The sequence below is a fragment of the Branchiostoma lanceolatum genome, chromosome 9, assembly GCF_035083965.1.
Source record: "Branchiostoma lanceolatum isolate klBraLanc5 chromosome 9, klBraLanc5.hap2, whole genome shotgun sequence".
NCBI lineage: Eukaryota > Metazoa > Chordata > Leptocardii > Amphioxiformes > Branchiostomatidae > Branchiostoma > Branchiostoma lanceolatum.
The window spans coordinates 19,173,768-19,199,800 of NC_089730.1; the positions used below are offsets into that span (position 1 = coordinate 19,173,768).

Here is a 26,033-nt window from a genome sequence, read left to right on the forward strand (position 1 = left end):
CCATATCAAACTACCACAGATATAGGTTTTGCAAATTAGATTTAGAACTTTCATACGTTGGCACTCTCTCTCCCTATTGGACTGAAATATGGCTATATCTTTAATCAACCTAACCTGACCTAACCTTCGACCTTTGGGTTAGACTGGCTGATGGCTCTTTTATTCATAACCGTCAGACTTTAAAGAAGTGTGTGTGGGGGGGGGGGCACTTACTTTGGGTAAGAATAAACTGACATCAATTTAAAATCCTCTGTGGTAAGATCTGGACGGCAATGGTGTTGCCTATACTGCTGTATAGAAGTTATCTAATGGTTGATGTTTGGAGCTGCAGTTTAAATTCATAATGAGATAATTTTACATCAAAATTCAACTAATAATAATCCTTAAGCCTTTCTTAGCCCAAGGCAACAATATTTTTAAACACTACTAGTATATCAAATTACACACCTTTCACATGTTCAAAAACAGGTATTTGCAACTGTGGTAAAACCTTTATTCACATCAAAGATTAGCAGGAAAATACATATACATGTAGAGCTGTGTACCTAAACAAATTTTAGGTACAGGTACACGGGTTAAGGTACAGGTCCGGACCTGAACCTGTACCTATACTACTTGTTCGGAAAATGCTAGATTTTCAATAAGCACAAATGCATGTTTGAACTGGTAAAAACATAATATTTGATTGTGCTAGGTATTATTTTTATGAAAACACAGATGAAAATTTGACTGCAGCCATGCAGTGTTTTTTGTGCTTTAGAGCACTGCCACGGTAATTTCATAGTAATCTTATCTGTCAAAGTGGCCATCCCCTGAGTCAGGTCCAGTACCGATACAGCAGGGTCAGGTATTTTGGACCTGTACCTAATTGATTGTACCCGGTACTGTATCGGTACAGTGTACCAGTACACAGCTCTATATACATGTGTACAAAGTATCTCACGAGTCACATGGCAAAGTACAGTTAGGTAGCTACTTCCTGCCCTCCACCATTCGACACCATTTGATGACCTTGAATAAAGCATTGCTGCCGTCAAAGTGATGGAGACATGTTTGGCTGGATATTTTCAAAGTAGGTGGCACAGGGCAGTTTCTAATTTTGTTCATTCACACTTCCACTGAGCCTGTTACTTTAGTGTGTGTTTCGTAGCCATGTGTCGGATTAGTATTTTTTTCCGTGCAGTGGAATAGCTGCAATGGTCACACTTGAAAGCTTTTCCATGCATATGTTGTTTCAGATGTTGAGCTAGGCCAGACTTGTCAGCTGTCCTGTGGTTGCACTCTCCACATGCGTAAGGTTTCTCACCAGTGTGTTGGACCATGTGTCGGTTTAATTGGCTTTTCTGTGTAGCAGCATAGTCACACTGGTTACACTTGTAGGGTTTTTCTCCTGTGTGGGTTCTCATGTGTTTGACTAGGGAAGACCCGTCAGCCATCCTGAATCCACACTCCTCACACTTATAAGGTTTCTCTCCAGTGTGTCTAGCCATGTGTATTTCGAAAGTTTTCTGTCGCACAGTAGAATAGTCGCACTGGTCACATTTGAATGGTTTTTCAGCCATGTGGTGTTTCACATGGCGAGCTAGGTTGGACTTGTCAGCTGTCCTATAGTCACAGTCTCCACATGCGTAAGGTTTCTCACCAGTGTGTTTGGCCATGTGTCGGTTTAATTGGTTTTTCTGTGTAGCGGAATAGTCACACTGGTCACATTTGTAGGGTTTTTCTCCTGTGTGGGTTCTCATGTGTTTGGGTAGGGAAGACTTATCGGCAGTCCTGAATCCGCACTCCCAACACACGTGGGGTTTCTCACCGGTGTGTTTAGCCATGTGTCGATCTAAGTGGCCTTTCTGTGCAGAAGAATAGTCGCACTGGTCACATTTGTAGGGTTTCTCACCAGTGTGAGTTTTAACATGCTGGGTGAGGCAAGTTTTGTCAGCTGTCATGTATCCACACTTCTCACACAGGAAAGGTTTCTCGCCAGTGTGTTTCCTTATGTGTAGGACCAGATAGTCTTTCCGTGCCGTAGCATAGTCACACAGGCTACATTTGTGGGGCATTTCACCTGTATGTTTTCTCATGTGCACAGACAGGTTAGAGGGATACGCCGTCCTGTATCCACATTTTTCACACATGTACGGTTTCTCCCCAGTGTGTCTGGCCATGTGCATGTCCAGAGCATTTTTCCATAGAGTTGCATAGTCACATTCGTTACACTTGTGAGGCTTCTCACCTGTATGTTTTTTCCTGTGTGTGGCAAGAGTAGACCTATCACCAGTCCTGTATTCGCACTCCTCGCACATGTAGAGCTTCTCATCCGTGTGTTGTGTCATGACGTGTCGGTCTAAACCAGATTTTTGAGCTGAAGAGTAGTCGCACTGGTCACACTTGTAGGGTTTTTCTCCTGTATGCGTCCTCATGTGTACGGCTAGGTCCTTTTTATAGGCCGTCCTGTACCCACACTCCCTGCACATGCTAGGTTCCTGACCCCTGTGTTCCAACATGTGCAGGTCTAGAGCAGATTTCTTTGCTGCAGAATAGCCACACTGGTCACATTTGAGGGGTTTCTCACTAGTACTTGTATGTTTTCCAACATTAGCAGACAGGCCTGTGCTTTTGACTTCCTTGTACCCACACATGTCTCTTGTCTGGTCCTCTCTGCTGTTATTCTGGTTTCCAGGACGTGATTCTCCAACGGGAAGCCAGCGTCTTAGCTCGTCCATTTCTACACCCGTCTGAGGAAGGCAGAAAATAATTGATATAATGAAAAAACAGTTTTTTCTAATCTACTGTCTTCTTTTTTACCCTCCCACCCTCCCCCTTCTTATTTTATTTGTCTATGGCATACTTTATTAACACTCACAATTGTGAAACTGTCGCACATCAGTTTTGAATGAATGTTTTTTTACTGAGAATTTTACCCTCCCACCCTCCCTCTTCTTATTTTATTTGTCTATGGCACACTTTATTTACACTCACAATTGTGAAACTATCGCACATCAGTTTTGAATGAATGTTTCTTTACTGAGAAATGGCCATGGTAATTTTAGCTGTGAACAGTGTCCTCTCCGGTTCACAAGTTTATCAGATAAAATGTAGCACATGAGTAAGAAGACAGCGGTGTAATAGAGACAACAACAACAAGTTAACAACACTTTATCATCACTTACTAGTAGTAGTCATATTTACTGCTTGTGTAATTACAGATATATGTAGAAGCCACAGCAAGATTTAACAAGGTGTATTAGATTCTATTAAATAAACACATTCAAAATATGCATGAGCAGAGCACCAGATGTAAAGCAACAGACATAGCATGACACCCAAGAACTGAAGAAGCAGCCATCAATATTATAGTTTTATACAGCACCTTGTGACCACATCTAGTGAAGAAATAGACACAAAACAGGGACAAGAACAACAGATATATCTATCAGACTTTTGATCAGCAATGGTTCTACAGCTGCTAGCATATTTTGCTGTTGTGCCTCAAGGAGTGTGTTTATTTCAGTAAGTACCCTTATGATAAACTTACGGCATTCATATGCATGCTCGCCTCCATAAATAATTTACGTTGTGTGGCTTCTCACCAAAATACAAACCTAGTTTTAAAGTACGTACAACTCTATAATAAACTTCGACAGTAGGAAGAGGTCTTACAACTCTGTTTTGTGACTAATTTGTGACGGGAAAATGATGTCATGAAGTAGTAAATATAATATTTTCTATTCAGCCCCCCTCCCCATAAAATTTGGGTGTGCAGTGGCTTCTCACCAAAATACAACGGTAGCTGTGACATACCACTCTAAAGCAAACTTTGACCGTAGAAAAATATCTTACCTGTTTGTTTATGAGGTTTCCGGACTAATACGAGACGGAGAAGCCTGCCAAATCAGGGTAAAATCGAGAAAGAAGATGCTCCAAACAAAAGTCAAAATGGCGGTCAAATTGAATAAAAGGTCAGAGGTCACCTCACAGATTAACTGTGCCTGACAACCCAGTTCCAAGTCCTGTCAATAGCCTCCGGCTTTGTTAATGTAAACAAGCTCGGATCGATTCAATTGCCCCGCCCTATAGATAGGGCTAATGTATAAGACTATATTTAAATGGCCTCCGTCGGTCAGTATTGACCATGGTAAAATCCTAATTCACATCAGCCCTAAAGACTGTAAGCAGAAGACTGTATAAGTTAGACTGTAAGCAAAAGAAGCCCACAAAATAGCCCACACATGTGCAATTTTCGACTCAAACTCAATTGAACCAAGGAGGTTTTATGTACCTCCTTGATTAAACCACGTATGACCATATTCTCCGCAAAACTACGAAAACCACGCTCTCCTTTTTCAGCACTCGGTTCCAGTGCTGAAAGTGGCTTCAGCACTGGAAAACCAGTGCTGAGTTTAGTTCAGCACTAGAAAACCAGTGCTGAGTTTAGTTCAGCACTGGAAAACCAGTGCTGAGTTTAGTTCCGCACTGGAAAACCAGTGCTGAGTGGAGTTCAGCACTGGAGAACTCGACGTCAGCACTGGAAACCGAGTGCTGAGACAAGCTTCGGCTTGAAACCGAGTGCTGACAAATATTCCGCTCTGGAAAACTAGTGCTGAGATACGTTACGGCGGTGACTTACTTGCGATTTTAAAACATAGTATTTTTCCGGGCTATTCACCGAAAAAATACTTGATTGAAACTACTTATGTCAGTGTCCAGATGATACATCGTGTACAAAATCACAAATAAACTGCTGAACGTATGTCAGTGTCCAGATAAATCATCAGGAGATCGCAACCCATCACATCGAGGGCTATCAAGCACCATCCGACGCACCAACAGCCATGACAGATCTAATCTTTCTTGAGATTCAGCGTCGGCTCTTCGAGTAGAATATCAGAACCACCGGCCCTTTTCAGGACCACCCAAATCTCTCCCAAAAGAGCTGTATCGCACATCACAATCACGAAACAAAGATACAACTTATGACCAGAAAGAAAGAAATAAAGTTGTTTATTTATAACACATCCCTCATACCTATATCTACTATACAATTACACAATGAACAAAATGACAAAATTGTGTCGGAATAAAGTTGGTCATTGTTTATTCTAAATGAATCACAAAGTAAGTAAGTTCAAGTGACCATGCGGCACTTCTTACGACTAATACTTCTCTCAGCACTGGTAAGAAAAACGTTCCAGTGCTGAATACACACTTCAGCACTCGTTTTCTAGTGCTGAGTTTTTTTTAGCACTCGTTTTCCAGTGCTGAGTTTTTTTCAGCACTCGTTTTCCAGTGCTGGGCATTTTTCAGCACTCGTTTTCCAGTGCTGAATTGTCCCCGAGCACTGGTAAATCCAGTGCGGAAAGCGTGGCTTTTGTACATCAGCACTCGGTTACCAGTGCTGACGGCGGTTTCAGCACTGGTTACCAGTGCTGAATGACCTTTGACATGACCCGTGACCTGGCACCGCCGCTCTGTCGCGCATTCAGCACTGGTAACCGAGTGCCGAACTCCATTCAGCACTGGTAACCGAGTGCCGAACTCCATTCAGCACTGGAAAACGAGTACTGAGACAAGTTTCAGCACTGGAAAACGAGTGCTGAAAGAAACTCAGCACTGGAAAACAGCGATTCAGCACTGGAAAACGAGTGCTGAACTTTCTTCAGCACTGGAAAACGAGTGCTGAACTTTCTTCAGCACTGGAAAACGAGTGCTGAACTTTCGTCAGCACTGGAAAACCAGTGCTGAGGCCGATTCGTCCGTTGATTCAGCACTGGAATACCAGTGCGGAAGGCGTGGTTTTCGTAGACTTGCATATTCTCCAAGCAGATGTTTCAGTCGAGTAGGGTAGGAGTGTCCAGGATTTTTGACGTCTGTTTCCCTGGTAAAAAATCCCGGACACTCCTACCCTACTCGACCGAAACCTCTGCTTGGAGAATATGAACAACGCGGACGAACAGCAGTATGACGTCACATTCATTCTCACTATTGGTACACCAGCATTCAAATCTTAAAATTAGTTCAGACAAGATACAATGATTACAGCAATATAACCTCCTTGATTACAGGTGTCTACTACTCGCTACTTTGAAAAGCAATATGCTTCACTTCAAATCGAGGATGACTGCTTTACCTCTTTTCAGGAATGGCAATAGATTAGACTCAAAATTGGCCAAAATCTTATCTATTTTTTATCTTATCATTTTCTGTAATCCCCCGACAGGTTTAGAAATGGACGACCACCACGTATGCCAACATGTAACAAGGGCAACAAAAGAGAAGACAACAAATCAGGATTGAAAATGGCACAAATTTATAACTATCAATCAATGAGCCTATTTGGTTTGAATGCAAACATATATGTCAGTTCACTTCAAGGTGAACATTTACTGTACATGATTTCTTGGTAGCTAACTGTGAAAAAAGCTGAGTATTTTTTGTATGTCGTTTTGCGGTAAATAACACAAGACAAAGTCAGATGATGGTAATGTTACATGTTATATATATTCATACAATCACATGTGATAACAGACTGTTAATCATGTACAAAAGCGATAGGGGCTGTCAGATTACGCAAGTCCCCAGATGCTACTGAAATTGATAGATAAACTTGGAGCAGAATGTCATTATTTTCAAACCATAAGAAAATGATTTTCAGGTGTGGTTTACGAAGTCATGGGAAGAATATCATGTCTAAAGAACATATACATGTACATATTGTATTTGTGATACCCATTTTTCACATTATCCCTTTCAGAAGGTTACATTCAATAATCAATTCCTAACTCAAGTAACTGCAACAATCTCTTGAAACATACTGTTTACTACGAAAAGCCTTCATCACATTACTCATGAATACATGCACTGGTTTCATACCAGAGTGTATAAACATTTGTCACTTGACATTCTCTACCTTAATTTCCTGTGTACCATAGAAGTCATACAAGTCACCATCATGGTCATGATCAATTTCATCTTCATTATCCTCCTCTAGATATACTTCTTCCTCCTCCTGCTTATTGTCATCAAGATCACTATAATTTTCAATGTCCTCATCCTCACTACTACTACTACTACTAGTATCCTCATCATCACTCTTCTTCTGGAATGTTTTCGACCTGTTATTTCGGTTCCCCCTGCTGTAACAACTTGGGTTCCACTTGTAATATGGATTCTCTTGATGTTTTGCCATGTGGCGCTTCAGATACTGTTTACTGACCGTCCTCATCTCGCATTTGTCACACTCGTAGTACTTGGCCGGATTGTGGGTGGCGATGTGAAGGTCGATGGTGTGTTTCCGTGCAGCGGAAAAGTCGCAGTAGTCACAATGGTAGGGTTTCTCACCCGTGTGTCTTCTCATGTGTACGGTCAGGCTTTTGTTATTCGCTGTCCTGAATCCACACTCATTACACTTGTAGGGTTTGTGACCTGTGTGTTTAGCCATGTGCAGGTCTAAACAGTTTTTGTGTGCAGCAGAGTAGTCACACTGGTCACACTTATATGGTTTTTCACCGGTATGTTGCCTCATATGATGAGTTAGGGTGGATTTGTGTGCACACCTGTGCCCGCATACATCACACAGGTAGGGTTTCTCACCCGTGTGTCTTCTCCTATGGATAGCAAGTTTATGCCTATCATTGGCTGTGAATCCACAGTCTTCACACGTGTAGGGTTTCTCAACACTAGAACCGAGTCCTCGCTCAACACTAGAATGTGCATCTCGCTCATGCTTGTTCAGTGCAGAAGGTGGGAGGGCGGCGTAAGTGTGGTCCGAGATGTCGGGCCTTACGCTCGTGTGCTCACTAAGATGAAGAGATAGAGTCTGTCTGTCTTGAGTCAAGAACCCGCACTCCCCACACATGTGATAGTCTTTCTTATCCGTGTGTGTGTCGCTCTGGTCTTCCAAGCTGTCTTCGACAGGAATGTCACTCTGATGTTTCCCAACGGTGTGTGTTGCCTTGTGTTGCTCCAAAATGTCTTTACACGATGTAGAAAAATCACACTCCTCACAGTTGTAGTAAACTAGTTCTCCGGTGTGCGTTGTCCTGTGCTTAAGTAACTGAGAGCTGTCTGCTGTTCTGAAGCCACACCAACACACATAGGGCTCTGTGTGTTTCAGCATGTGTTTGTCCAAGACGTATTTCTTAGCTGAAGCATAACCGCAATGATCACACTTGTAGGGGAAACTATCAACTGTGTGCGTCATCATATGCGTGGATAGCTGGGACTTATAGTCACACTTGAAGTCGCAGTGTTCACATGAGTAGACGTAAGGTTTGAAGTCCATGTGTTTGAGAACATGCTGATGTAAATCCTGTTCTGACAATGTGGAAAAGCTGCAAACCTCGCACTTGTAAAAATTGAAGCTGTATAGTTTGGCACCAGAGTGAAGAGTTTTGATGTGTCTGTCTAAATCGCTTTTACAGATAAAACAAGAGTTACATTGGTCACATTTGTAGGGTTTTTCAGCTGTGTGTGTTTGAATATGTGTGGATAGCTGGGATTTATAGTCACACCTGAAGTCGCACTGTCCACATGAGTATATGAAAGGTTTGTAGCCTGTATTTTCACCTGAATGATCTGTCATAGGTTGTGAAATGTTGGGTTTGTCAGTAGAGTGAGTTGTCATGTGTTTGTCTAAATTCTTTTTACAGGCAAAACGAGTGTCGCACAAAAAACATTTGTAGGGTTTTTCCCCAGTGCACACTCTAACATGCTCTGTAATGATGCCCATGTAGGTGGATGTAAAGCAACACCGAGAACACTTGTAGACTTTTCCAGTCGAATCACCCGAGGGCTGTGCATCCATGAGTTCTAGCATAGTCTTGCCCACCTGATCTGTAGGAACATGTTGTTGCACTGAGGCCGTGGTAGAGCCTACACCAAGCATCTCCTCATCATGTGGACTCTCAGACATGTCACAGCTATTAGGGTTTTTGTCTGTATGTTTTCTCAAGTGTACAGAGAAGTTTTCCAGACAACTCGTGCTGTATCCGCATTCCTCACAAAGGTGGCAAGCCTGGGTAGAGCCTTCACTGTGGGTCTCCTCACATGGACTCTCCTCTTCCTTGTCCTCCTGCCTTCCTGTGTCTGTTGTCTGGTTTTCTGTGCTGTTTATCCTATAACCAGACTGAGTAGTGCCTTCACAGTGGGTTTCCTGATAGTCATACATGTATGGACTCTCCCTTTTCTCTTCCTGTTGCCTTCCTGCGTCTGTTGTCTGGTCACCTCCACTGTTTATCTCAGGATGTTCAGTCGGCAGGAACACCACGGCAACAGGGAAAATACTGTCTGGCTCCTCCATCGTTCTACAGACTGAGGGAACAGGAAAAATTAGAAGATGGTCTGCAAGTACTTTTTATACTACCCTGGGAGACCAGACCCTGTAATTCGGCGCGCGTAGTACATGCTACCCAAGATCCCCCACTGCACGCGTGCGCGCCAAAACTTTAAATTTACCCGTGGTGGGGTATCGCGGGTACAGCAAGTCCTGCACATGTCGACTCACAGGGTCTGGTCTTCCAGGCCGGTATTTTTGTACCTATCAGCTGTCATTGCTACCATACATGTATCTTTCCAACCCATTCCAATTATTCTAGAAATGTTATTTGGATTCCAATGGCTTTCTTTCATTATCCGCGAGCTTCTTACTGAATAAAATCATCAATTATCCATCATTTGTTTGTCAAATATAATGGTGTAATTGACAAGGTCTGGTGGAAAAGGAGGAATGCAGTCAGAATCATGGGACCATCAGACTGTGAAGAAATCATACTAATCAATAATATTATTAATCTGAAATCAAATCTGCCTTATTTCCCGTTTCTTTTGATTGGAAAAAACAACAACTTTGAATTTGATTTATCATAAGTTCACAAAAGTTCAAAATCAAAATAACTAACGTGTGTTTTGCTAAACCCTTCCAGCACTTACAAGAAGTGTCCTACATATTCTGTACTTGTATTACATCTTAATATTTTGTGCATACATGTATATGAAGTAACTTTTACGCCCCCCTCCCTCTTCCGAACCAAGTTATTTTCCATTTTCCAAAACATCCCCCAGATTTTAACTTATTGATGTGCTAGCACGAAACCGTGAGTGTTGGTAGTATCTCAAGAACTTACCTGGTGACCTGTTATATTTCCAAGTAGACACTTTGCTGAAGTACGTTGAAAATCTTGGTTTTAGTTTGCGAAAAAAGAATTTCTCAAATCAAGATGGCTGCAAGAACACATAAGGTCAAAGGTTAGAGCGTGCAATTATAACAAATTGTACTAGGGGTCGCTTCTTGATCAGCTTTGAAATCAATCCTTTCAACCATTTACGGCGGGTAAAATCATTTTATTCAGAAATCACATGAATAAATTTTGTTCCTTTTTACTAGTACTTTCGGGCATATTAGAGTTGCTACAAAAACGAATAATATTTTTAACTGAGAATCCCTACCTATAACTGTGACGGTACTTGGACCGTTCCAAGATGGCGGGCTAATAATACCTGTTACGCGCCGATTTGAGGCACAAGACATGGTCACGTAAAAACTCAATAGATCTCGCACGAAAGGCCAAATCATGCATATAAATGTGTCCCTGTAATGTCAAGAAGCTTGTCTAAGCTCCTGCGATACACTTGGAGATCCAAATATAATTTTCGAACGAGATTTGCACACTCAAAGTTAGCCCCAAATGAGCCTTCTTGTGTTAAATTCTGTCGTAGATTTCGCACTGCATGGGGGTTTCCGTGCTACCGTTTCAGCATTATCAGGCGTAATTTACTTCCGGGTCGTAGCAGAAGGGCTTGCGGCCGAACACCGAAGTGTGGTCAATCTTCACGTTCTATCCAAAGATATGTTAGAATACTTTTCTTATTTTAGAATTTGTCATGCAGTGCAAATAAACAAATGTAACCGGCTCCTTACTGGGCGCCCAGTACGGAACCGACGACACCTACCGGGCATACGTCACCTTAAGTGTCTGTGCTCGCTGCGGTAAGCTTGTACGTATATGCTCAGAAGCAGTTGAGACATAGGGGGCTGAGTTCCGGGAAAAGTTGGAGAAGCCCAAAGAAGACGGTGGCTTCGGCACTCTGGAGGCAACCTTCATGAAAGCAGACCCAATTCTAAAATGAAAGAATTTTCCGTTTGACGTCCGTGCCTATATGGGTGTACACACGCCCTTGAAAAAGCAAGGTTGAAATTGGGTCTATGGAATGACCCAATTCTAAAATGAAAACTTTTACGTTTGACACCCGTGCCTATATGGGTGTACACACGACCTTGAGAAGCCAAGGTTGACATTGGGTCAATGGAATGACCCAATTCTAAAAAGAAACTTTTCCATTTGACGCCCGTGCCTATATGGGTGCACACACGCCCTTGAGAAGCCAAGGTTGACATTGGGTCAATGGAATGACCCAATTCTAAAATCAAAACTTTTCCGTCCTACGTCCGTGCCTATATGAGTGTACGCACGCCCTTGAGAAGGCAAGGTTGACATTGGGTCAATGGAATGACCCAATTCAAAAAAAGAAAAACTTTTCCGTTTGAGTCCGTGACTATATGGGTGTACACACGCCCTCGAGAGGGCAAGGTTGAAATTGGGTCAATGGAATGACCCAATTCTAAAATGAAAACATTCCGTTTGACGTCCGTACCTATATGGTTGTACACACTACATTGAGAAGCCAAAGTTGAAATTAGGTCCATGGAATGAACCAATTCTAAAATCAAAGACTTTTCTGTCCTACGCCGTGCTTATGTTGGTGTACACACGCCCTTGAGAAGCCAAGTTTGAAATTGGGTCAATGGAATGACCCAATTCTAAAATGAAGTACTTCTCCATTTGACGTCCGTGTCTATATGGGTGTACACACGCCCTTGACAAGCCAAGGTTGAAATTGGGTCAATGGAATGACCCAGTTCTAAAATGAAAACTTTTCCGATTGACGTCCGTGCCTATATGAGTGTACACACGCCCTTGAGAAGACAAGGTTGAAATTGGGTCAATGGAATGACCCAAAATTCTATAATGAAAACTTTTCCTTCCTACGTCCGTCCCTATGTTGGTGTACACACGCCCTTGAGAGGGCCAGGTTGAAATTGGGTCAATGGAATGACCCAATTCTATAATCAAAGACTTTTCTGTCCTACGCCGTGCCTATGTTGGTGTACACACACACTTGAGAAGGCAAGGTTGAAATTGAGTCAATGGAATGACCCAACTCTAAAACTTAAACTTTTCCGTCCTACGTCCGTGCCTATATGGGTGTACACACGCCCTTGAGAAGCCAAGGTTGACATTGGGTCAATGGAATGACCCAATTCTAAAATGAAAACTTTTCCGTTTGACGTCCGTACCTATATGGGTGTACACACGGCCTTGAAAAGGCAAGGTTGACATTTGGTCAATGGAATGACCCAATTCTATAATGAAAACTTTTCCGTCCTACGCCCGTGCCTATGTTGGTGTACACACGCCCTTGAGAAGCCAAGGTTGACATTGGGTCAATGGAATGACCCAATTCTAAAATGAAAACATTCCGTTTGACGTCTGTGCCTATATGGGTGTATACACGACATTGAGAAGCCAAAGTTGACATTGGGTCTATGGAATGAACCAATTCCAAAATGAAGTACTTTTAAGTTTGACGTCCGTGCCTATATGGGTGTACACACGGCCTTCAGAAGCCAAGGTTGACATTAGGTCAATGGAATGATCCAATTCTAAAATTAAAACTTTTCCGTCCTACATCCGTGCCTATATGGGTGTACACACGCCCTTGAGAAGGCAAGGTTGAAAATGGGTCTATGGAATGACCCAATTCTGAAATGAAGTACTTTTAAGTTTGACGTCCGTACCTTTATGGGTGTACACACGCCCTTGAGAAGGCAAGGTTGAAAATGGGTCTATGGAATGACCCAATTCTATAAACAAAGACTTTTCCGTTTGACGTCTGTACCTATATGGGTGTACACACGCCCTTGAGAAGCCAAGGTTGACATTGGGTCCATGGAATGACCCAATTCTTAAATAAAAGACTTTCCGTTTGACGTCCGTGCTTATATTGGTGTACACACGCCCTTGAGAAGGCAAGGTTGAAATTGGGTTAATGGAATGACCCAATTCTAAAATGAAAACTTTTCCGTCCTACGTCCGTGCCTGTAGGGGTATGAACACGCCCTTTAGAATGCACGGTTGAAATTGGACCAGTGTATATAAACAATCCCTTAAGAGTGCAAAGTTGAAACCGCTTCAAAGGATCGCAACAGTTCGGACATAAAAGAATTGTCCGTCCTAAGTGGGTGTATAACCAACGAGGCATATGATAAAAAAAGTCAATCTTCCCCCATGACCTCTGCTTGGAAAGTAGGTTATATGGGTATAAATTACACAAAAGCCACTAAGAGTGCAAAAAACATTCCGTCCTTATAGTGTACGACCGTAAGTTCCTAACAATGAAAACTCACACGTATGGAATAGAACTTACAAACTTTTCCAAACAAGAGTTTCCCGTCTTAAGTTAGCGGATAGAACCCGAACCCGCAATTCTAAACGTTCTTAAGGAACGCTCTTAGCTATGATTTTCAGGGTATAAGAGCTGAAAACAGTGTAAACTAGAAAGTGTGTTAGGACATTATATCCAATGCCCTCGTTCTATTGACGCAATTTAACCTTGCCATCTTAAACCCCCGTCACAAATCAAGAATTAAGCTCGGCCGACGTGTCGGCGAGCTCCAAATGGGTATTTTCGGCCGAAGGACGGTCGACGTCCTGTCGATTACGCGGGCTTCGGTCGATTTTTAGAAATCAAATTGATCCAAATATGCTCGGGCGATTTTGAAATTCGGCGAGCTTTGGGCGATCTACGAATTCGGCCGACGCTCGCATGAATATTGACGCCGGCTTAAGGGCGTGTGTACACCCATATGGACGTAGGACGGAAAGTTTTCCTTTTAGAATTGGGTCATTCCATTGACCCAATTTCAACCTTGCCTTCTAAAGGGCGTGTGTACACCCATATAGGTACAGACGTGAAACGGAAAAGTATTTTAAGTATGTTATAGAACACTTACGAAGTTTTGCTAAAGAACAGTATCAAACCTGTCTTAAGTTGGCGGGTATAACCCGTTTGATAATGCAATCTTAACGATGTCAACGGAACGGTTTTAAGTTATGATTCGGAGGGTATAAAAGCCACAAGTTTTAACAGTATAACTAGAAAGTGTGCCAGAACATTATATACAATGCCATCGTTACTTTAAAACGTGTACTGGGCCGCCTCCTTGCGCGCTTCCCGCCCGAACACAGTCAACTGTCATCAGAATCAACACGAAACATTTCTTTTGCTTTGTCTTGCCAGTATTCTGCGTCACGCTGAGTGTGACCCGGAAACAGTGGAGTGTCGCCCTCAAACCACATGCCGCGAAACCCCCATATGGTGCGTTCTTGGTCCGGAGTGTAATACTTAAACCATAGGGAAAACCTTGGAAAATGGGTCATCTTTAACTCGAGAAATCTTGCTTCTTGGAGAAGTTTAGATACCCCGCTTTATTGCAGGGGCTTGAGGAACGTCTTGACATTACGAGGACACATTTATATGCATGATTTGGCCTTTTGTTCGAGGACTATCGAGTTTTTACGTGACCATGTCTTGTGCCTCAAATCGGCGCGTAACATACCAAGCGATTGTTGCATTTGCTAGCCGACGAAAACTTAGTTTTTGCGGCCGCGATGGCTTTCCAACTGCGGTTCCTGAAGCCGACTTGCAGCAGTATCGTGCCGAGGACAAGCTCGTGCCGCGTCGGGCGGCATTTCGGCTCGCAGGAAGCCGGAATCTCCGAGGCACCGTCCTGTACTGGCGAACTTTCCGGAACGGAGGTGGGCAAAAAATACATCATAACCTGTGAACTGCAAAACACCCCAAATATGTGGACGTTCTGTAGGATTGCCGGGTTTTGTTGATGTATATCGACGTCTTCTGTATACAATTTGAACGGGCGTATCGTAAAGGTTAGCCCTGCTTCAGGAAAAGCCAATATGAAGATGAGAAAGTTTAGGCTGGGTGGGAGGGGTCGTGTTCGTAACAGGTGACTGGATGAAGGTCAGTTCTAAACATACATGTAACCGGCTGATGTAACGGACATGTAGGACTGAACCGACGTTTTATGTACGCTGTAGTCAGTTTGTATGGTTACAAAGTTGAATTTTCTGTGCTGTCACGCTTGTATACCGTCAAGAATAAATAAACAGCTAGAGTAAAACTAGCGCCAGAATTCCCTAAACAAACACAGATGTTGACCTTAAGAGAGGTGAGCGTTAAGGTCATGGGATTTATAAGACTTCTATTTGTGCGTGTTTTAACTATCCCTATAAGTATATCAGAACTTTAGACATGCAGATATATAGGACATACATTTTAAATGTCTTAATTAAATAATTTAGCTGTGTTTTTGTTTTGTACACAGCATAACTTAAGACGTTGTTGCAATTGATGGATCTTTTTATGGTATTTGGTGCATGGGTAGGGGTCCAGAAAATTAAGATCAAGTTTGATAATTGGCCTCCTAGTGGCTTTCTATGGTACTGCAATAGAACTTCTAGTTTTTATATCGCATGTTGCAAAAAATTATGGTCATAATTTTTGAGTGGACTGGTACATGTAGGTAGCTCTTTGGATAGTGGTTTTGGTATCCGGCCCCCTAGCAGCTTTTGGGGGACTGCAGGGGTTGACTTTCAAAGAGAATACTAGTAGTAAGAAGGTGTTGATGGATCGTAATGATTTCTGGCATGTAGATAGCTTAAGTGATGCTTGTTAATGAATAAAGCAGGTGATTTTTTTTCTACACATTTTCCTGACAGGTTGGCAAACAGGCATGTGGCAGCAGTGGCAGTGCGTTGAGACACCCACAATGCACCAGTGGCAGATTGGCGTACCCCCTCCCACCGTGCGGGTCCCAACAAGTCACCTGTACCCGCCTCGGAACGCTCGTGCGCGAAAATCGGAATCTCGACTTCGAGTACGCGGGAAATGATGGCAGAAAGTCTCACAGATGGAGGTCTGTGGCTAAAGAACACAGTCCGACGTCGCTGATGGTCTTGCCGGATGGGACCCTTCTGCAGCCCTTCATCTTTCTCAGCCCTGGGAAGCCGGCAGATGGAGAACAACATGTCTTAAAGAAAGGGCTACACGCTGTGGAGGAACCTTTTCTTTCATCAACAAATGGAAGAAAACACAAGTCAGAGAAAGAGTCAGACATGGAAAAGGGATATTTTGACTCGGATATCGTGAATGAGACAATTTCTAGTCTTCTTGCTCAATTTGAGGACATTTTTAAGGACAATGTAATCGCTAGAGAGGTACAAAAAGTGACCATGTTGCCATCACAACAGCTGTTACCATGGAAACAGGACAAAGCTGCTAAATCTGAAAATGTAGAAGTTATAGGAGACATGGACGTCATGATGTCTGTGGATGTTAAAAAACAGGTGAAGAAACATAAACTTCAGATGACCTCCGACAAGAAGGTCACGCGACCGTCAGATAACAGAGTGACGGAGGAAAAGTTAGCAGAGGTGCGAGCCAAGCTGGGGGAACAGGTACGCTGGAGGTGTTTACTAATTGTTTCTTTATTGCGATTCACCACTTTTGTGGTTGGAGTAAACAAACAGGATAGGTAGTGAAAAAGAATAAGGTTGTAGTTGTCAACTTTTCAAGTCATCTCCCAAAAAACCGACAGAATTTATGTTTTCTATACAATATTTGATACATAAGTCCTATATTGTTTATCACTATTTCTACGTGTAGCTTGCCAAATTGCAAGTTGGTGGTACATATATCATTATTAAAGAAAAAAGATTAGCAATATCATAACTTGTATGTGACATGTTCTTCTCCCCCCTCCCCCCAGATGCCCCGGTTCTTCCATGGTAACCATGACTACGGGATGTACCATCCTGACGTGGTGTTCATCAACGACTTCCTCAGTATGACCACAAAGTAAGCTTCACCTTGTCTGAACAATTACATTGGGGTTTACTTGCTAAACTTTCCTGAAATTCCAACAGCACAAATATATTGTGGAGCACCAGACAGCAATGCTCATTTTCATTTAATCATAATAAATTATGTGAACAGAAGTTTATCATAAGAATTGAAAGTTGTATTTTGTATCCTGTGCTTGCCTTTAGAGTTTTGTAGAACAGAAAAGTGAAGTACATGTATACAATTGCCAAATACATATAGACATGTACACATGTTTGTACCTGTAAATGTAAAGAATTCACTACTTACATGAAATGCTGAGGGAGATATAGAAACAAATGTATATGTTACATGTATGCTACAGCCTATGTATGGCCTCTGTTGGTTTATTTTAACCCTAGTAAAATCCTGCAGTTACAAAAACCTGTCAATTCTGAAGTTATACAGGCTAGATCTTACAATGTACAATGTTAGCTTACATAGCAGGCTCTCTGGGCCTTTTTTTGGCTTTTGATGATGATTTCTTTTTGTACTGGGTCGTTTGTAATATGTGCAGCCAACGGTTACGGCCTGGCTGCACAAACAACCCAGCACAAAAAGAAGTCATCAGCAAAAAGTGTAATATAAGAGAGCCTGCTACTAGTGGAGTATAATGCATGACAGTCAAACCAACAGCATGGTTATCTAAGTATAAGTTCCCTTTTATTCGGCATGTTATAGAGGGCGCCTGACATGCCAGGCGATCCTGACGGTGCTGAGGATGACACCATGGCTGTACTATGCAGACGTGCGGCTGGAGCAATAGCATAAAGGTTATCTAAGTTTCCCTTTGATTTCCCATTTCCCAGAGGGCGCATGACGTACCAGGCAATCCTGACGGTACGGAGGATGGTGGCATGACTGTACATGTACTACGCGGACTTCCGGCTGGAGCAATAGCATAAAGGTTATCTAAGTTTCCCTTTGATTTCCCATTTCCCAGAGGGCGCATGACGTACCAGGCAATCCTGACGGTACGGAGGATGGTGGCATGACTGTACATGTACTACGCGGACTTCCGGCTGGAGCAATAGCATAAAGGTTATCTAAGTATCCCTTTGATTTCCCATTTCCCAGAGGGCGCATGACGTACCAGGCAATCCTGACGGTACTGAGGATGGCTGCGTGGCTGTACATGTACTACGCGGACGTGCGGCTGAAGCAATAGCTTAAAGGTTCACTATTAAGTATCCCTTTGATTTCTCATTTCCCAGAGGGCGCCCGACGTACCAGGCAATCCTGACGGTACTGAGGATGGTGGCATGGCTGTACTACACGGACGTGTGGCTGGAGCAATAGCTTAAAGGTTATCTAAGTATCCCTTTGATTTCCCATTTCCCAGAGGCCGCCCGACGTACCAGGCAATCCTGACGGTACTGAGAATGACGGCCTGGCTGTTCTACGCAGACGTGCGGCTGAAGCAATAGCATAAAGGTTTACTATTAAGTATCCCTCTGATTTCCCACTTCCCAGAGGGCGCACGACGTACCAGGCAATCCTGACGATACTGAGAATGGCGGCGTGGCTGTTCTACGCGGACGTGCGGCTGGACGTGCTGAAGCTGACCCACGAGGTGCAGGACGGCACGGTCCAGGCCCGCTGGCGCGTCCACGGCCTGCCCCTGCACCTGCTGATGCTCAGGTTCTGGAGGAAGGACAAGTCAGGACTCTACAGGTGAGAGGGGATGTCTTGAGGTGAGAGGGGATGTCTTTAGATGATATGGAATGTTTTCAGGCAAGAAGACTTCTCTTGAGAAGGTTTCTTGGTTTAGATCTAGATTTCTAGGTGTTCAAAAAAGAAAAGAAAAAAGAGTATGATTGTGTTTGTTGATAAAAGAACAAGGAAATGTCTTGAGCCTCTGATTAGCTGAAAGCAGTTTTGGTGGTGACGTTGCCAGAAGCCAGAATACCGGCTTGGAATAGCAGGGCCGATGCGGGAGGTAATGTACCAAGCGAGTCGGGCCTGCTGAGGAGGGTGAAGAAATATTTAATGTCAAGAAACTTGTTAGTGAAGCATGTCAGACAAATTGCTTTAATTGGTACTAGTATGCATACTTGGCCAGCAATACGCACCTGGAATTTTTAGGTCTGTTTAGATATGACTGATCTCTGAAATTCTGTACCAAGTCCTGTGATTTTTGCATGCAAAATTCCTGATGCAGATCATAGAAGTGAACTGTTTGTGTTCCAGGTCGATCGATGCGTTCTCTGTGTTTACCGTGGGGCCAGATGGACACATTACCAGACACCACTGCTCCAAGGTTGGTGTCTCAAATAAAAACCACTCAGGGTGATTGAAGGCTCAGTTTACTAGATTGTTATCTTTTCTTCACTCACTCACTCACTCACTCACTCACTCACTCACTCACTCACTCACTCACTCACTCCTTCCTTCATTCCATACATACCAGACAGGTGGACCCATTTACTTCATTCATTCATTCACTCACTCAGTCTTACCCACCTCTCACTCCCCTCATTCACTCTTGTTCCCACCCTCTCCCACCCTTCATCAAAAATCCTTCAATCATGTTTTTTTCCACTTTGTTCACGTAATCTATAATATCCATTCTTTCAATCATTCCTTCCTTTATTCCCAGATGATGCCGGACCCGGGAAAGTACCGGCGCGTGATGAGCCTTTGGGAGCGAATCGCCGGCCAGCGGGTCCGACCGGCCGCCACACTTAGCATGGAACCGACCTCGCTCTCTCTCACCGCGCCGAAGGTGCCGAAAGCAGACGGACAGGTCTACTGAGTCATCAGAACATTTAAAACTGATCAGATTTAGGTTTGGGAAGACTGTGGGAGTTTGAAAAATTGAATCAGCATCAAGTGTTACATGTCAGGTTGTTGCTGAATTAAGTTTTAGATGAAAAGAATTCACACAAATCGGTACACAAATATTTAGGTGCAGCATGGCACCTCGCTGTCTCTCACAGCGCCGAAGGTGCCGAAAGCAGCTGGACAGGTCTACTGACTTGTCAGAACATTGTCCATATAAGATAAACAAGTCGGATTTATGTTGGGAAAGATGCTAGGACATCCGGACAGGTCTACTGGGTTATCAGAACATTGCCCACATAAAACTGTTCTGATTTAGGTTGGAAAGATGCTAGAACAGGGCTTGAAATTAATTTTTGGGACACTGAAACAATCTTCTCTGTATAATGGTATCTTTATTTTTGCCCTAATTTCAGTTGAGAAATTTGTCTTTGAGGTAAATTAGACTCATGTTTTTCAGTCTTCCAGTGTCCAAGTGGAAGAAGAATTGAAGTGCATAGATGTACTTGAAGTGTACATGAATATCTATAACAAAGTATGACCTGCAGTTCACTGCTGATTTACTAGGGAGCTTTTTTGCTGCTTGCAGTGCTTGTGAGACTTGCCAATCATAGTACTGTACATGTACATATACAAAATGTATGCAGCTCTGCTTTTGGCTATCGTATGAGGTGACTCAGATGTGAAGTATTGAAACAGGGTAACAACCGTAAATATACACAGGAACTATCCCAAGTAGACTTGCACACTACTACATGTAGTACTAGACTTATGTAAGGGGAACCCCCCCAAAAAAATATGCACAAATTCACACAAGAAAAACATTTTTCTACATCACCAAATGCCATAATCTTTCAGGATCACACCAAAATACTTTTGTATGGAATACAGGCAGTCTGGCAGTGTCAGACAGTCGAATTATAAAGAAACCTCCAGCCTTCTATTTTCTAAGGTAGCCATTTGGCACCAACTTTATACTGATTATGGAGTTAGTCAACAGGGAGAAGGTTAAACAGAAAACAGTTCGGGAATGTTTTCACCAGATTCATGTCACAGCATTGGGGTCAGGTACAGAAAGCCAACTTTGAGTTGCACACGTTGTATGCAGACTGCCAAAGACATGATCACAGTACATGTAGGTGGTCCAGGATCCTCCCCAGAAAATCTTAAAATTCATAACCCAGAGACAGTATTTCCTGTGTTTAAAGTTTTCCCTATGTTACAGCCTTATTCTATTCTAGAACCAAATGTTACCTTTTTAAAGGTTTTTGACGGGTCACACTCACAGGGCTATCATCCAAAAGGAACACCCCACGCTGGTTGAAAGATAAGTTTATAATAAGGGCCTAAATTGCATTGGGGTCCAAATCACAGCATAGGGGTCCTAATCACAGCGTAGGAGGCCCCTACGCTCAAACTATGCCAGCTAGAACACTGCTGACTGGCTTGGCCAATGCTTACAGCTGCTTAATCAAACTACTGGAAAGAAAAGTACTTTTCTCAGTTTGACAGAATAATAATTATGCATGTATGACTATGCTGTGGATTGTACATTTATTATAGTAACTGTTGTATTGGAGAAGATATATATGCAGAGATGGAAGTAGAAGTTAAGACTATTGTAAGGATGTGACAGTTTTTGCATTTTTACCTAAATAATCTGGACTGTTACAAATAAAAATGTCAAAGAAGTCTCAATTTGTCGCTGTCTGATTTTGGGCTTTCTGTAATCAGTATTCTCAGGGAACCTTAGCTTGGAAGTTGGAGGGAAATTTATAAATTTTTCTGACTGGAAAAAGGCAGTCAGAAAATGTGAAACTTTCTCCAAGTATCTGTTTGGAGACTATTAACATTGACTATTAGCTAAAAAAACTTAATGTGCCAGTTTTAAATCTGCCTGGAAGAAAGGTATAAAGTAATTCAAAGAAAGAGACAGCTTTGGCTGGAATGTACGTGTTTATTTCTTTTTTACATCATTCATGTACATAACCAACTTTCCAGTGGTTTGAATTGGTAATAATTACAAATGCACTGGACCCTGGTGAGAAAGACTAATCTGTAAGAGAACAGGAATTTAAAATCAAGATATCTAGTTTTCTTTTAAGTCTGATCATCAAGCGATTCTCATAACCAGGCAGTCCTCGTGTATGACTCCCTGTGTGTCCATTCCCCCGTACACCAGCAGCATCGTCACCTTCCCATCATGCACTGGGCCAATCCCAGCATGCTCCTCTGAGGCTGCTGTATGACCTTGAGCTGCTGCGACCTTGGAAACTGCTTCCTCGGGCAGAAACTGCTCCGTAACGTCCAATATGGTCTGCTGATTGATTGCTTCTTCTGCGCAAGGAATTTCTTCTGCATTTTCTGATTGACTGGACTTTTCTGAAGAAGACACAACTGGTTCTGTTGCCATGGTTTCTGTCCGTTTTGCGGCACCTGCCAGGTTTTCTGCGCCAGTGTTCTGTTCTTCAGTACCTTCCCCACTGGAACAGTCTGTCAGTGATGGGGCGTCCTGTCCGGGGTTTTGAGAAGCTGAGTCCGAGTCCCCTGCCCCCCTCGCCCCCTCCCCATCCCTCCCCCCTACGGACAGGTGTATGATACAGGCTGCGTGGTCCAGTCTGGGTGCAGGGGGTGGACCCTCGGGGCTCAGCTCACTCCAGGTCAGCGTTTCTACGGGAAAAATGCACAACTTGAATGAAAGTCATGCATGCAATCATGTAGTTTTTCCAGTGTACATGTGTAGATTTTAAAAATATTTTAGCCTTAGTTTGTAAAACATTCACATTCAATAATTATTCATTTATTATTTTGCTCCAGGTCAGCATTTCTTTAAAAAAAATGGTAGGAATTGATCTTTATGAGTGTATTTCAGTTCACATTTAAGTCATGAATAAAATCTTTTCTACAGCTTGTAGCTGTTACACATACTCATGATATACACGTTGACATGGTCGTCATGCAACTAGATCTGGACCCAAAATTCCAACAATTAAGTACAAACACTGCAAACTTAAATGCATTGACAGTATTGCATACTAACCATGCCAGTACAAAATTAATGTACATGGCACACGTGACTCACCGGTGTTGAGGACATGCATGCTGTCCATAGCTCCATCCTGGTTCATGCCACCAAACATGTACACCTGTGTACCATGCACCACTGCTGTGTGAGCTGCTCGAGCTGAGGGCACCGGGCCCTTAGGCTTCAACCGCTTCCACTTCTTTGTGTCTGGAGGGAAAATAGGAATGAATTCTCAGTTGGAGTATGCCAGGAAGAACATGAAGGTGTGCGGCCTAACCAACGCGAACCCCATAGACAAAGCCGATTGAAAGCCCGGTGTGAAGACTAGCCGACTGCTGCCCACCCATGTCAGGGAACCCCACAGGAGTATAATGAAATACTGCAGATACTACTACTACTAACTTCAAGCATATCCACAGAAATACTGAAACTTTTTCCAATATTTCCAATGAGTTTTCTTGCCTTGGCTGAGTATAGAATTATCACAAATTTTCTACTAGGGAATAAATCTGTTTAAACTTTGAACAATTGCAACATTGTAAGGGGAAAAAGAGATTGCACTTGAAAAAGAATTAGCCAATGAAAAATGCATAACACAGTTGAAAACACAGCAAAGAGGATGAAAATTAATTAAATACAAAAACATAATACAGCTTACCCATATTGAGAACGTACAAGTCATCATAGAACGTGACCCCTGACATGCCACCGTGTACGTACAGCTTGTTGCCAACGGCAACCATCACATGACCGTGGCGAGGTTTGGGCGGCTTCCCCTCCAGCTGGGGTTGGCTCCATGTCAGGGTTGCTAGGTAACCAGACACAAACAACAACTTGGTAAATGTTGCATCATTTAATGCAATGTGAAAGCTTTTGAAATTTAAATTTAGATTGGTTTCTTAGTTTTCAGATTTAAAGAAATGATGCTACATTGCAATATCAACAGAAAACAGAGTCTAAGGGGAAGTTAATACTTTGGTGCACACAGTTTCAGGGGGTGAAGAGAGCCCTGAACAAGCGTAGTTGTCATGATCAGAGAATTTCTTACCAAATGTTTTCTTAGATAAAGCTGATTACATGTATCTAACTGGCTGACAGATGGTTAGAGTCTACATCCACAAAAGTGGAAACCTCAGCCCAGTTTAGCAGAGCATCCCTAAGGTACATGCATATTGTCTTTATTTGTTTATATTTGTTGATTTCGCTGTAGATTGCAGACAAGGCTCTGTGTAAGAGAACAAATCATCACATACCTGCATCAAAGACGTGGAGTTTCCTGTCCTCAGTTGGCTCAGCCCCAGTCTTACCCCCTCCCCACACGTACAGCCTGTCCCCCCGGTGGGGTGTATAGTGACAGGTGCGCGGGGAGGGAGGGGTCCCTTGTACATCCGCTGTGGTCCAGGTACCTGTCTCTGTAACCAGATAGAATACACTGTTACCGGCATGGCAATAACTTGAATAAGAGAACTCAGAATGTTCAAATGTGGTCCAGGTACCCGTCTCTATTAAAAAACACCAGACAGAATACAATATAGGTCTAGAGTTGAGTCAATCTGTACCATGAGAGTTCTGCACTAGTGTGGCAGTTATAGGTAGCATACAAGTCATGTAAAATGTAGGGCCTTGTTGGCCAAGTGTTTGCAAGGAGATACAGCACAAAATCTCATCACATGAAAAGAAAGTCTGAGGGGAAACTCTGTACTTTGTACTGTACATATAGTTTCAGAGAGAGAACAACTAAGAGTAATTATGAGAATTGAGATGCAAGTATTCATCCCAGCCTTCAGTTTTCATGTTGTGTGTGATGGTCCAATGCAAAGAGGAACCAAACTTTATTCTAGCTGAATAAATCCTTGAGCTGGTAACAGGTGAAAAATCCACACACCTGCATCTAGCACTTGCAGGTATACGTAGTTAAATCAACACACCTGTATCTAGCACCTGGATGTTGTTAAGGTTACGCCCCTGCTCCGCCCCTCCGAACACGAACACCTTGTGCGGCTGGCTCTCAGGTGTGAAACAGGTGTGCTCGTACCTGGCCGTCAGCCCCGCCCACTCCGGCTTCTCCCAGGTGTACTTTTCTGATGATGGGAAAATGTTTTAAACAGTGGAATCTACATGACAGCATACATTAATTTCTGCAAGTATAACATAATTTCAAACATTTCTTTTACATTACATGTAGGTAACTAGTGTGGTGGGTTCTTTAACATGCTCGAGGTGCGGGGCTTTACATCCTACTAGAGAGACATCCCTAATTATAACTAAAGCACTTATTTTCTGACTTTGGTGTAAAGCACCTTTCCCAACTCCAGGCCCTGATACTGTGTAAGGGACTCAAACCCAGAACCTTTATATCCCATACCTACAGGCCACATAAGCTACATGTCATGATCAATTCATGAGTTGTTGCCTTTAATACATATACAATGTACTGGCAAATATGATGAAAACTCACCCAAGTCCAGCACAAAAGTGTCGGCGAATGGCCCACTGGGGTTGGCCCCTCCCACCAGCACAACCTTCCCACTGCCCCCCGCCCTGGGGAGGTACGTACAGGTGTGCCCCACCGTCAGGCTGGGCCCCACACCCCCCGCGGACAGGACGTACCACATCCCTGGGGCAGGGGGGTCCGTCAGGGGTAGCTCCAGTATGGGGTGGAGCTCCATGTTTTCTCTGGAAACAGAAAATAATTTTAGGTTTATTTAAGAAGCCGGTCAAACAAAGGTTATAAACTTTAGGGATAAATGAATGGAAATATAACTCTACTGTCAATCTTGAAATGTTTGCGAATTAGGGGGTGAATTTATTTAGATGGTTTTGGCAGTAACCTCTCCAAGGCAAATTCATGACGCCACAAATACATTGTACAGTGTACGCATTTCAATTTTCAATTGTACTAACAGTTACTGTATTAGAATTGCTTCGACCAAAAACTTCAGAGGCACTAGGAAAAAAATGCCGCCACTACTTGACCCAAACCTCTGCTTGGAGAAATACTTGTGACTACATGACAACAAACTACATAGTAGATGACTACTCCTGTGCATCACACTCCGCATTTACACACAATTGCATGTATTTACTGTAAGCCAACCATGATCAAAATCTACTGTAAATGTTGACATCTTTGCGTTAGTTCAATGTTCACGGTTCTTGCGGTGACCTCTGTGAACTTAAAACCATTGCAAAAATGCCTGTTCTGTCTTCTGCC

General features: G+C 42.9%; 4 protein-coding genes across 5 annotated transcripts; 1 reads left to right on the forward strand and 3 right to left on the reverse strand.

The window, feature by feature from the left end:
• Positions 1 to 471: 471 nt before the first annotated feature.
• LOC136441861 (zinc finger protein 84-like) lies at positions 472 to 3,964 on the reverse strand. Its single transcript, XM_066438395.1, has 2 exons — positions 3,838 to 3,964; positions 472 to 2,732 (listed from the first exon to the last, which is right to left on the reverse strand). Exon 2 carries the CDS (start codon positions 2,718 to 2,720, stop codon positions 1,128 to 1,130), a length of 1,593 nt encoding a protein of 530 aa, XP_066294492.1. The 5' UTR covers positions 2,721 to 2,732; positions 3,838 to 3,964; the 3' UTR covers positions 472 to 1,127.
• A 2,015-nt stretch (positions 3,965 to 5,979) lies between these two features.
• LOC136441648 (zinc finger protein 665-like) lies at positions 5,980 to 10,233 on the reverse strand. Its single transcript, XM_066438065.1, has 2 exons — positions 10,119 to 10,233; positions 5,980 to 9,306 (listed from the first exon to the last, which is right to left on the reverse strand). The coding sequence occupies exon 2, from the start codon at positions 9,293 to 9,295 to the stop codon at positions 6,887 to 6,889; it is 2,409 nt and encodes an 802-aa protein (XP_066294162.1). The 5' UTR covers positions 9,296 to 9,306; positions 10,119 to 10,233; the 3' UTR covers positions 5,980 to 6,886.
• A 230-nt stretch (positions 10,234 to 10,463) lies between these two features.
• LOC136441559 (uncharacterized) lies at positions 10,464 to 20,341 on the forward strand. Of its 2 annotated transcripts, XM_066437908.1 has the most exons (7): positions 10,464 to 10,491; positions 14,672 to 14,870; positions 15,852 to 16,589; positions 16,901 to 16,989; positions 18,487 to 18,687; positions 19,204 to 19,273; positions 19,613 to 20,341. In XM_066437908.1, the coding sequence occupies exons 2-7, from the start codon at positions 14,724 to 14,726 to the stop codon at positions 19,766 to 19,768; spliced, it is 1,401 nt and encodes a 466-aa protein (XP_066294005.1). In that variant the 5' UTR covers positions 10,464 to 10,491; positions 14,672 to 14,723; the 3' UTR covers positions 19,769 to 20,341. The 2 variants fall into 2 exon arrangements, with proteins under 2 accessions (XP_066294005.1, XP_066294006.1); XM_066437909.1 differs by lacking the exons at positions 10,464 to 10,491; positions 14,672 to 14,870 and adding an exon at positions 15,027 to 15,093.
• Positions 20,342 to 21,737: 1,396 nt separating this feature from the next.
• Positions 21,738 to 25,519, reverse strand: LOC136441560 (rab9 effector protein with kelch motifs-like). The gene is made up of 6 exons (XM_066437910.1): positions 25,278 to 25,519; positions 24,748 to 24,900; positions 24,073 to 24,231; positions 23,478 to 23,627; positions 22,877 to 23,026; positions 21,738 to 22,464 (listed from the first exon to the last, which is right to left on the reverse strand). Exons 1-6 carry the CDS (start codon positions 25,486 to 25,488, stop codon positions 21,908 to 21,910), a joined length of 1,380 nt encoding a protein of 459 aa, XP_066294007.1. The 5' UTR covers positions 25,489 to 25,519; the 3' UTR covers positions 21,738 to 21,907.
• Positions 25,520 to 26,033: the final 514 nt, after the last annotated feature.

Coding starts and splice junctions, on each gene's coding strand:
- LOC136441861 (XM_066438395.1), bottom strand. CDS start 2,720: ATGGACGAGCTAAGACGCTGGCTTCCCGTTGGAGAATCACGTCCTGGA.
- LOC136441648 (XM_066438065.1), bottom strand. CDS start 9,295: ATGGAGGAGCCAGACAGTATTTTCCCTGTTGCCGTGGTGTTCCTGCCG.
- LOC136441559 (XM_066437908.1), top strand. CDS start 14,724: ATGGCTTTCCAACTGCGGTTCCTGAAGCCGACTTGCAGCAGTATCGTG. Junction 14,871..15,851: donor GCGAACTTTCCGGAACGGAG/GTGGGCAAAAAA, acceptor TTTTCCTGACAG/GTTGGCAAACAGGCATGTGG. Junction 16,590..16,900: donor GAGCCAAGCTGGGGGAACAG/GTACGCTGGAGG, acceptor CCCTCCCCCCAG/ATGCCCCGGTTCTTCCATGG.
- LOC136441560 (XM_066437910.1), bottom strand. CDS start 25,488: ATGGAGCTCCACCCCATACTGGAGCTACCCCTGACGGACCCCCCTGCC. Junction 24,901..25,277: donor CACTTTTGTGCTGGACTTGG/GTGAGTTTTCAT, acceptor TCCCATCATCAG/AAAAGTACACCTGGGAGAAG. Junction 24,232..24,747: donor CATCCAGGTGCTAGATACAG/GTGTGTTGATTT, acceptor ATCTGGTTACAG/AGACAGGTACCTGGACCACA.